This window comes from Chlorocebus sabaeus, chromosome 1 (assembly GCF_047675955.1).
Source record: "Chlorocebus sabaeus isolate Y175 chromosome 1, mChlSab1.0.hap1, whole genome shotgun sequence".
Classification (NCBI taxonomy): Eukaryota; Metazoa; Chordata; class Mammalia; order Primates; family Cercopithecidae; genus Chlorocebus; species Chlorocebus sabaeus.
In genome coordinates this window covers 15,920,973-15,932,366 of record NC_132904.1, presented here as the reverse complement: position 1 = coordinate 15,932,366, position 11,394 = coordinate 15,920,973, and the positions used below count along the sequence as shown (strand labels likewise).

The 11,394-nt window shown below is 50.2% G+C and overlaps 1 protein-coding gene across 1 annotated transcript; it reads right to left on the bottom strand.

Annotated features, from left to right (window-relative positions):
* Window positions 1–956: 956 nt before the first annotated feature.
* On the bottom strand, window positions 957–4,739 carry APLNR (apelin receptor). Its single transcript, XM_037999316.2, has one exon. The coding sequence runs from the start codon at window positions 4,364–4,366 to the stop codon at window positions 3,224–3,226; it is 1,143 nt and encodes a 380-aa protein (XP_037855244.2). The 5' UTR covers window positions 4,367–4,739; the 3' UTR covers window positions 957–3,223.
* Between the last annotated feature and the right edge of the window lie 6,655 nt (window positions 4,740–11,394).

Genomic DNA, 11,394 nt, shown 5'->3' with positions numbered 1-11,394 from the left:
TTGGGAAATGCTTAGCACAGTGGCAAAACTCCATAAATGCGAGCTCTCTTGTTACTATCAGTTCTACTACGGTGATTTTTTTCTCGCATTGTCTGCAAACATTATTAATACCCAGGAGATCATTGCTGAAGATGACAAACACCTCCGGACTGAATAGCCCCACCACCACACCAACCCCAGGATCATTGCAGCCCCTTCCTCCCTCCCCCAAATAGATGACCACCAAAGCCCAGTTGGCTCTGGTTCTGACCCTCTGGTCTTCTATGCCCACTTTAATTTGGGCAGAATCTATCTGGATAGAGATTCCCTAAGCCTGCCTGTACCAAAAAGTTATCTGAAGAGTTTTTAGTAATTGTAAATATCTGGGGTGAGTCAAGGAGAGTCTCACTACATAGGTCTGGGGTGACACCCAGGAATTGGGTATTTTCAAAAGCATCCAGAGCGATTCTGATTGGAGAACAGGGATTCAAGCTTCTGGTCTAAACTCAGCGGCTACTCAAGTGATACTAAGTGAGTCAATCAATAGGAGATTGTAAATGAATAAAGGCATAAATGAGTAGATGGATGGATGCATGGATGGATGGATGGGTGGATGGATGGATGGATGGATGGATAGATAGATGAATAATAGGTCTACCTCCATGGCAAGAAATGCTAGTATTTTTCCCCAGACCGATGTTCTGGCCTCCAAAATGTGCGTCCTTTTGTTCTGTGGCTTTTCAGAGCACAACACTTAGCTGCTACCCTGTTCCTTTTCTTCCTTTTCTTCTCTGCACCTAAATCCCATCCTTTCCCTTTCCTGGTGCCTATTTCCTCCATCCTCTCTCCCTCCTCACTTCGCCCCCTCCTTTTAGCTCCCACTTCTCTTGACGGCTTCCCCCTCACCATGCTGAAACATTTGCAAGCTGGAGGTTATCCCAAGACACTTTCATGAGAAGAGGCTTTGGACACAGCAGTTGCACAAACAGTTTTATTTGATGAACCACAGTGACTAACAGGGTCAGAAGACAGCGCAAACATTCTGAAGAAGGCACTGGGGGAGGTCAGGGGGTATCACAGCAGCCAGCCTCCTCTGCTTCTGTCCCAGATCACAGATGAGTCCCAGGCAGGAAGTCTCTGCAGGTCACCCACGGGGGCCTCAGAGGGACAACTTCTTCCCTTCTGGAAGCCTCTTCCAGCGTTCACTGGATGCTCTGAGGGCAGCTTTGGGCAGAGGAGGTGACTCTGTGGAAGATGCTGTCTTAAGATGGGGAGACTAGGCTGTAAGGAGCCCTTCCCCTCTCCTCCTCACTCTGCTCCCAGAGCTGGCGCCATTCCAGGGAGGGTCAAGATGTCCATTCATATCAAGCTGGACTTTTCTTATCTCCATCGCTCATGTCTTGTCCTTCACTTTTACAGTCCTCCAAGAACAAAACCCGGAATAGACACTCCCCGCCTCTAGCTCACAAAGGCTCCACTATTAATCTCATCCTCACAGTCTCTCTGGCAGTGTAGACATCATGCCTTCTGCCCCATCACAGTCTCTATTCCCAGATCCCCAATCCAGTAGAAGCCAAGAGGTCCAATCCTGAGGGTAGGAAGAGAAAAAAAACCCACCCAGTGCCTTTTGGCCCATGGCAAGCAGACCTCCTTAGGAAGAGGACCACTGACCCTGGAACAAGAAAGGATGATGAGGGCAATGCTCATAAATTTGAAGCCAGGTGGGGAGGCACCAGAAAGGGGCCAAGGGAAGCTCTCAACCAGCCTCTTACTTCCTTCATGGAGCCCAAGAAGGAGCGGGAACCCAGCTCCGTAGGACGCCCCCAAGCCTTGGCGCCAGCTGCTTTGGGGAGGGACCTCCCTACAGGAAGCCTGGTGCAAACATTAACTTCTCTCCTAAAGCACGGACCAGCCGTTGGAGCCCCCAAATCCAGTGGGGGGATGGACTCATTTTTATTCTACATTCTTCATTGCCTCAGTGTGTCCCTGCCCCCCACCACCCCCTGCCAAGGGTAATGTGTGAACAGCAGAGATGCAGTGGAGTGGGGGATGGGAGGAGGTTCGTCCAAATGATCCAGGCACACTGCTCTTCATGCCAGGCTTGTCCATATAGACATGTAAGTACAACACACAGAGGCGAGGCAGGCATCTCCATCCCAAACAACATGACTCTTGGCACCAAGTAGTACTAGTGCCCAAGAAAGAAATCAGTGTGATGGGGTAAGATGGGGAGACGAGGAAAACCTTCAGCTCACAGTTCTGCAGGAAGTCAGAGACAGAAGGACTTGGGGAGCAAGCCAAGCAGTGCCTGGACTAAATGCAGACACCCCTCCATCCTCTCTCTCTAGTTTCCCTTCCCAACTCCCCACTCACATAATGAAACCAAGGAGTACATCCATTCATCAGCCCTGCTGCCTTCCAATTCCCATAGAAAATAGAGACAGGATGAAAGGGTCTGCGGACAATTTGGAGAAAGCATATCTAGTCAGTGATGTGGTGCCATGGGGGAACTGCAGGAATCACCCTAGCCCCAGTGCCCAAAATGACAAGGAAGTGATCCAATTTTAGGGCAAGCTCTGGAGCTCCCATATCTAAGGGCTGGAGTGCTAATTACCTGCTGACACACAGCCCACCCCCACCCCAGCCCATTCCCTGCCTCACACTCAGAAAACAGGATAGAGAGCTTACACAGGGTCAGTCTCTGCAAGCTTTGGGATCCTTAACCCTTAGTAGCCCTTCAGAACAAGAAAGTAGACAGGGGAGAAGGAGGGATGGACGGAGGGGGAACGAGCTTTAGGAGGGGATTGGTGCCAGAAGGCAGGGATGAGGAGCGACAGCTGCAGAGAGTGTTGGGGGGAAAAACTACAAGGAAAGGAGGGAGAAAAGACCGTTGCAGATCTAAGAAAGCAGCAGAGGGAAACAAGCTTTAATTGAGTCCAGACTGAGGCTTCAACATTTTAAGATCAATACGACTTTCCCCCATTTCATACCAATGGAGAAACTGAGGCTGAATGAGATTAAATGGCTTGTGCAAGGTCAGGTCCATAGTGCCCAGTCTCTTTCCCCTAAACCACAAACCTCTGAGAAAGAATAAAGCAGTAGAGGCGGACAGGGCGGGGCAGGAGTCAGGGGGCAGTGAAAGGATGTGCATAGGAGAAGCAGTGGCCACACTACCTGATTTTCAGAAAGCAAGGGCAAAGGCTGGGGAGGGCCGAGGGCACCAGGCTTCTCTCCGCTCCCGGCCCTAGTCAACCACAAGGGTCTCCTGGCTGTAGGGGATGGATTTCTCGTGCATCTGTTCTCCACCCTTGCCCATGTTGGGGCCAGGCCCCTGGCTGTGCCCCGAAGAGTAGCTGGCTGACTTCTCCCCACTGCTGCTGTGGGAGGTGCCCGCACATCTGCTCTGGCCACAGCAGAGCATGGAGGTGCAGGCCTGGCGGAAGCGGGGATCGAAGAAGGCATAGAGGAAAGGGTTGAGGCAGCTGTTGACGTAGCTGATGCAGGTGCAGTAGGGGAAGACGTTCATGAGGAAGAGGTCAAAGTCACAGGGCCAGTGCAGCAGGCTGCCCAGCATGTACAGCGTCTTCACCAGGTGGTAAGGCATCCAGCACAGGGCAAAGGTCACCACCAGCACCACGATGATGCTGAGCAGCCGGCGCCGCTTCCGCAGGCCCTCGATGCGCTCCTTGCGGAAGTGGCCAGCGATGGTTTGGGCGATGAAGAAGTAACAGGTCAGCATGATGGTGAAGGGCACCACGAAGCCCACGGTGGTGGATGAGACCCCCAGGCCCACCTCCCAGGCCCAATCCGAGCTCACAGTGGCCACCATGGAGTAGTCCATGTAGCACTGCACCTTGGTGGTGTTCTCCAGGTCCCCGGTGGTACGGAACACCATGACAGGCATGGCCAGGAGGGCGGCCAGCACCCACAGGACCGCCGTGGCCACGGCCCCGCTGACACGCAGCCTCAGCCGTGCGTTGGCTACTGGCCTCACGATGGCCAGGTAGCGGTCGAAGCTGAGGCCGGTGAGGCAGAAGACGCTGGCGTACATGTTGACAAAGATGAGGTAGCTGCTGAGCTTGCAGGAGAAGGTCCCAAAGGGCCAGTCATAGTCCCGGTACGTGTAGGTAGCCCACAGGGGCAGCGTCACCACAAACGTCAGGTCAGCCACTGCCAGGCTAGCGATGAAGATATCAGCTGAGCGCCTCTTCTCCCGGCTGCTCCGAAACACGGTCCAGAGCACCAGACCGTTGCCCGTGGTGCCCAGGAGGAAGACCAACATGTAGATGGCAGGGATGAGGGCCCCCGAGGATTTCCAGTCTGTGTACTCACACTCAGACTGGTTGTCTGCCCCATAGTAGTTGTCAAAATCACCACCTTCCTCCATGCTGGGGAGTGGAGAGAAGACGGGCAGGGGGTCCCAGGGACACCAGTTCCGTGGCTCTGTCACCCACTCTGCAAGCAGCCTGAATTTCTGGCTTGAGCCTCAGAGGGTAAGAAGGGCTGAAGATGCCCAGAGTCCTTCCCAGCACTCAGGAGGAGCTGCCTCTGGGTTCTGCAGACCCTGGAGGAAGCCTGTCTCCTGCAGAATTTCCTCCACCCTCTCCTGCTTTGCCCTTGTCTCAGTTAAGACACTTCCTTGCACCCTCCTGCGTCCCTGTCTCCTCCTTGACTCGTCACTCCCTCCTCCCACCTCCAGACCAGCCCCTCTCTTGTGAGTCAAAATCTTTAAGTGACAGCCCACTTTTTTTTTTTTTTTTTTTTTGTCACTGAGCAAGTGGACCAAATTGACCCCTACTGTGCTGGGCTGAACATTATCTGTGGTTTTGCAAGTCTGCTCTCCTGGCCCCGCCTCCCCCTTCTGGTTGCCACCCACCTTCACCCCAGCCTCTATCCCTCCACTTTCCTCTGGCCACCACTTCCTGCCTGCCCTTCAGGGCACTCCCTCCTCAGTGCTCTCCGCCCTCCTGTTCTCACCCCCCTCCCATCCAATCTAAATGGGACACATTGTGCAGATTGCAATCCAGCCTGAGCTGGAGTCAGGGCTGGTAGGGAGCAAAGAGGGTGTAAGATTTCGCAGGATCATCAGGGCATCTGGCAGGCCCTCCTGGCAGGCAGATCTGGCCCCCTGGCTCCCTTCCTGCACCTCCAGCCCCCACCCAGACCAGGTGTCACAGGAGGGTCTTCTCCTACTTTGCCTCTGGCTTCATCTTTCACTACCCCTCGGCTTTGACCCTCCCTTGAGAACTTCTGTGGTTTCTAGAGAAATCCCCCTACACTAGTGTAGACTGCAGTTTGCAGTTTGCAGTTTGCAAATGGCACAGGATGCTTTAGAAGGTTGAGGGTAGTCACAGGATGGAAGAAATCCAGGACAAAATTATCTCTAAACAAGTCATTAAATCTGTAGGAAACAAAGGCCCAACAAGGTCAATATTTTGCCCAAGGAAATAAAGTGAATTCTGCTACAGTTGATTGTTTGCTTTTCTTCTTCTCCAAGCATGAACATAACACAGTGCCTGGCATGTCGTAGGTGAAAGGCTGTGTTTGTTTGTTTGTTTGTTTGTTGAGACAGAGTTTCACTCTTGTTGCCCAGGCTGGAGTGCAATGCTGCAATCTCGGCTCACTGCAACCTCTGCCTCCTGGGTTCAAGCGATTCTCCCGCCTCGGCCTCCCCAGTAGCTGGGATTACAGGCTAATTTTTTGTTTTTTTAGTAGAGATGGGGTTTCACCATATTGGCCAGGCTAGTCTCAAACTCCTGACCTCAGATGACCCACCCACCTCGGCCTCCCAAAGTGCTGGAATTACAGGCATGAGCCACCTTGCCCTGCTGGCCCGGTGAATGGCTGATGAGTGAGTAAGTGGATGGATGACGTAACGGGTGAGTTGATAAGGGGAATCCATAGGCGGAAGAAGGAGTGTATGAATTACTACGTGGTGAGAACTTGATACATTTCAGTTCTCAGGTTTTTACTATCCTCCGTGGACCAAGAGGTTTGTATAAGACCACAGGGGTCAGGAAGTTGAGCTAGAGGAACGGGGTCTCTAGAAAGAGACGCAGTCACTGGAGGATGCAGTGGGGAGAGTTCTGTAGAAGCTCACTTTGCCCCATCTCATCACCTCTCCAGGACCTGTAGGAAAGAAGGAAGGAAGATGCATGATATAATATTTTTTAAAAATATGCACCCTTTCCACCACCTAAAGTTGGGTAATAGTGAGATGGAACAAAAGCAGGAGCTGAGCCTTAACCACATCCAAGGCAAAAGACTTACAAAAGCTGGAATTGGCCAGGCAAGGTGGTTCATGCCTGTAATCCCAGCACTTTGGGAGGCCGAGGCAGGAAGATCGCTTGAGCCCAGGAGTTCAAGACTAGCCTGAACAACATAGCCAAGACCCTGTCTCACGATATATATTTTTCTTAAGTTACTATGAAAGCTGGAATCCATTGTCTGGAGGGAAAGTGGATTAGAAAATCATCTGCAGAGATCAGGGAACTCAAACTCAAATACCTGCCAAAAAAAAAAAAAAAAACAGGCCAAGAGGGCAGTTTGAGACAATAGAGAATGGTAAAGACTGTGGCAAACTGGAGGGTGCTCATTCCATCATAGGGAGGCCTCTTTGGCTCTAGTCTCTGGTTGCCATGCAGAAAGCTGGACCCCAGCATGACTGTGTCTTAGGATTTTTCCAAGACAATTTCAAATGATGGATTTTTGCAAGAAATTTTTATACTTGTAAATTTTGGAAATCAATTATCATTTCAAAAAAAAAGCACAGACCATGGTAAGTAAAACATGTTTTTGGCCCCCGAGTTTGTGTTCTTTATACAGGAGCTTGCCAAGAATAGAAGGCAGCAGAAGAACCGAGAGGATGGGCCAGGAGGAGGAGACATAAAATGCAAAGATAGAAAAAGCTTCAGAGTGCAGTGGGGAGATAGAGGAAAGAAGGTTGCAGAGAGAGATTAGAAAGATCCCGTGACCTTCACCTAAATGCAATGTGAAGTGATGAATATGTTGGTGTTTCTCATGAGGACTACATGTTGCCCACTCACTGTGTCCCAGTCATTCTTCTAAACATTTTATACATTCTACATATATGTATTAGTATCTCTTTTTATCATCAAAACAACATTAGGAGGCAGGTGCTCTCATTAGCCTCAATTTACAGATGAGGAAACTGAGGCACGCAGAGGTGAAGCAACTTAGCCAAGATCACCTAGCAGTAATGAGCCAGAATTTGAACCAAAGCTGTCTTGAGCCCATGGACTAAACCACCATGCTCCCAAAGAAAAACGCCCAATCCTTTTGAAACTGAGGGGTGTGTCATCTGTTAAGCATCACAGAAATGTAGGGCGATGCTAGGATACCTGTAATTTACCTTAAAATAAGTTCTCCCGGGTGAGATTTTAAATAGATTGACTATTTAGAGACACGTCTCACATTGATTAGACAGGGCATAAGAATCCTGCAGATAATAATCTGTACACTTAGGGTTAGCACCATAGACTTGATCCAGAAGCCACCCTGGCTCTAGCCATTGCCAAAGAGAATTCCTGGTTGCCTGGTGCCAGCTAGAAAACTAACAGGACTCTGCCTCTGGAATCTTGGCATTCTGCAGAGTGGGGGCTGGGATACCCAATAGGATCCAGAACTGGGGCTCCCTCCACCTCACAGTACACAGGGTAGGAATTGCTTGGGGCCTCTTGCTCCTGCATTTTTGGCTAATGAAGTTCTGCACAGATGGCAGAATGGTTTTCATTATATCCCAACATTCATTCATCATATCATGATTCATTCATCATATCCTGATATAATAGTTTCATTATATCCTGGGCAGAAATAACCTCTGGCCACATCAGACTTCTTTAGCGGTAAGCTATCTTTACCTATCAAAGCGGACCTAGGAGTTGTGCAGGGACCAGTTTGGCTCAGGTCAGGTCATAATAGATGTCCTTTTTATGAGTAAACATTACTGCTTGGGACATTCCAGGATAAAGACCAAGTTTGAGACACCTAGTGATCCCAGTTCTGCCATGATTCTCCCAGAAAGATGCAGATGTCTGTGCCCTTTGCAGCCAGAAATACAGAGAGAGGGGAGCTAATGAGCTTGGAGTGTCCCTGAAATCAGGTCCCCGTCTCCCTCCCCTCAGCTGTTCCCACTGGAATGCTGAGCCAGACAGGAGCCTGGAGACCCCCGTGGGAAAGGATATGGATCCATCACTTTCATCTGCCGACCTCCAGGATCTGTGCCCTGGAGGGGGTAAAGAGCAGTTAATCTCACTAGTTACCAGACTCATTGAGAGGGGAGGGAATTGGGGGCCAGGGCTGGGAAGAGGCCACCATTTGGGACCAGAGAGGGTAGAGTGCTGATAAGATCCAGCCTCCAACCAGGAGCCAGCTGTAGCCAGATGACCTGAGTGCTCCCTGCAATGACAACCTGAAGTGAGCAGAATTAGCCAGCTCACTCCTCATCCCGCCTGATCTAATCTGTCCCTGTTCCACATTGCATCATTCCACACAGAAGAAAGACTGGAAAGTGAGACCAGTAGCTGAAGATAAACTGTGTGTGTCCTGGGGCTCAAAAGTGTGTGATTCCTGGGCCTCACAGACTAGACATATACAAGGCCTAGGACAGATATCTTCTTTTCATTTCTGCCCCCCACTCTGCTTGGCACCTGGTAAAAGTCTGTTGAATTAAAGCAATAGAAACACACTCAGGAGAAGGGTGTAAAGACTTGGGTCTTCACCCCAGAGCCGCTCTACTGCATTAACAAGGCGACTTTTGCTAAAGTGATCCAGGAAAATCTACTCCGAGCTACCAGGCAAACCAATAGCTAAGGCAAGTCTGTTGGCCAGGGTGCCCAGAGCTGGCCTGCCCTGGAGAGGCCTGAACAGGTTTCCTGGGGAACTGCCCTCTCTCTCCTGGGTGATTTCTTCAGAGCATTGTGATGAGACCGAGATGAATGACACCTGGCAGAAGAGCACTCCAGACCTGCTAGTGCCCTTTGAGGACAGCCCAGACTTCTGGGAGACCTCTGGAGTCAGTGGTTCAATATCCCTCACCCACCCCACCCCCAGGTTTGTGCCTGGTCTAAAAAGCAGAGCCTGACTTGGCCTGTGCCCAGGGACATGCTGGCTGTGTGTGCTTTGTGAATGCAAGTTTTCTGTGTGCCACGAGGCCACTTGGATGTGAATTCTGTAGGTGCTTGTGAGCAGGCTGAACTTGTGTGTGCATGGGGATATGAGTGTGCATTGGGTGCACGCATTCATGCAGGTAGAACGTGTGCTTGCTTGTGCATAATGGGCTATCATGTGCACTGGGTTCATGCATTAACGTGTATAGAAGAGTGTACATGTTTGTGTATTGTAGGCACGAGTGTGCCATGAATGCACACATTCACCCAAGGAATGCACATTGGGTGTGTAGAAGAGTGTGCTTGCTTGTACGTAGTGGGATCGGAGATCTGAATAAACATCCTGCTTGGAGTACAGGAAGGGGTGCTTCATTGGATCTCTCTAAGAGTTTGAGATGAGGGGGGAAAAGCTGAACCCCTCTGCTGGGACCTCACCCAGACGCTACCCAAAGCTGTGGGCTGGGGACACCAGAGTGGAAGTAGTACCTTTCTGTGCCCTTCCGGACTTCTCACCTCCTCCCTCCTAGCTCTCCGCTCCAGCCCCCTCACTTCACAGGTCTGCTTTGAACTCCACAGCTTGCGAACTCACCCAGGGCAACAGCGCCTTTTTCTCTCCTTCCCGAGAGGCAGCCACAGCTGTGTCCCTAACAGCTGGTGGTGTTATCTGAGGGAAAGGGGAAGGGAAGGCAGGGACACAGGCGGGATAGAACTTGGCTGCCCAGCCCACACTTAGGAATTTACACACACACACACACACACAAACACACACACACGCACACACACACACACACACACACTACTTTAGCAGCTTATCTGACCAAAAACAAATGGTCAGCTGCTTTCTGATAATTAAAACAGAAACCCCCTCAGCAACTCTCTCCACCCCCAACCCCACCATTTGGTACTATTTCAAACCCTAAGGCCATACTGCAAACTCCCAGAACTCCCTGGTCTCTGGGGACAGCAAGGAAACTCACTCACTGGCCTGGTTCTAGCTTTCTGTGATTCTGGGAATTATGGCTATGGCATCCAAATGCGGGTGGAGAAGTGGGTTTCTTGCCAAAAAGGCCAAAAGTGGGAGACAAACTGACCCTCTTGTTCTAATCCCATCCTAATTCATTCGCTCAGAAAATATTGAGCAACTACTATGTGCCAGGCTCTATTTGAGGCACTTGCCATACAGTGTGAACAATTCAAGCTATGCCCTCGGTTTCCTGCACTTTCATTCTAGAGGTGGAACAGAAACAAAACAACGAACGTTAAATAAATGTAGTGAACTCAGGTAATGATAAGCACTACAAAGAAAGATGAACTGGAGAATGATGCAGTGAATAAACGGAAATTGGCATTTTCAGATAGTGTAAATCGGGGAGGTCTCTTAGGAGTCACTGATATCTTACCTGAACCCCAATAACTAGCTTGCTTCATACCCTGGGGAAGGCTTTTGCCCTTCTCTGAGCCTCAGTTTCCCTATCTGTACATGAGGACATTGGGTCAGCCAGGTCTAGCTTCCTGTGATTCTGGGAATTAGGGCTATGGCTTCCAGATGTGGTTGGAGAAGTGGGTTTCTTGCCAAAAAGATCAAAAGTGGGAGACAAACTGACCCTCTTGTTGATGAATGGCAGGATCACATGAGAATCCATTCTGCCCACTACAGCACCAAGCCCAGTTTGGTGGGCTATTTGTTAGACTGTGAGAATCAGGAGTCTGGAAGCCTTTCCTTATCTCCCACCCACCTCCTGTCACCCTTTTACCGATCATTACCCACCCATCCCCCGATTACTTGGCACAGCACCCCATACATGGTGAACTCTAATAAATGCACTGGGATTGTAGGACCCCCATTTCTATAACCTCAGGAGTAATCAGAACTTCCTTAGGGGCCGGTCTCAGTGGCTCACCCCTGTAACCCAGCACTTTGGGAGACCGAGGCAGGTGGATCACCTGAGGTCAGGAGTTTGAGACCAGTCTGGCCAACATGGTGAAATCCTGTCTCTACTAAAAATACAAAAAATTAGCTGGGCGTGATAGTAGGCACCTGTAATCCCAGCTACTCAGGAGGCTGAGGAGGGAGAATTGCTTGAACCCAGGAGTTTGCTGTGAGCCAAGATCACACCATTGCACTCTAGCCCAGGCAACAAGAGTGAAACTGCATCTCAAAAAAAAAAAGAAAAGGAAGAAAGAACTTTCTTAGTACAATCTGGATAGGGCACCGGATTCCCATGACTTAGAACAGAAAAGATGCCTAAAATTTTATTAGCCCATTGATTCCCACGCTGACATCAGA

Bases quoted from the DNA above. Each gene is read 5' to 3' on its own strand.
- APLNR (XM_037999316.2), bottom strand. From the start codon at position 4,366: ATGGAGGAAGGTGGTGATTTTGACAACTACTATGGGGCAGACAACCAG.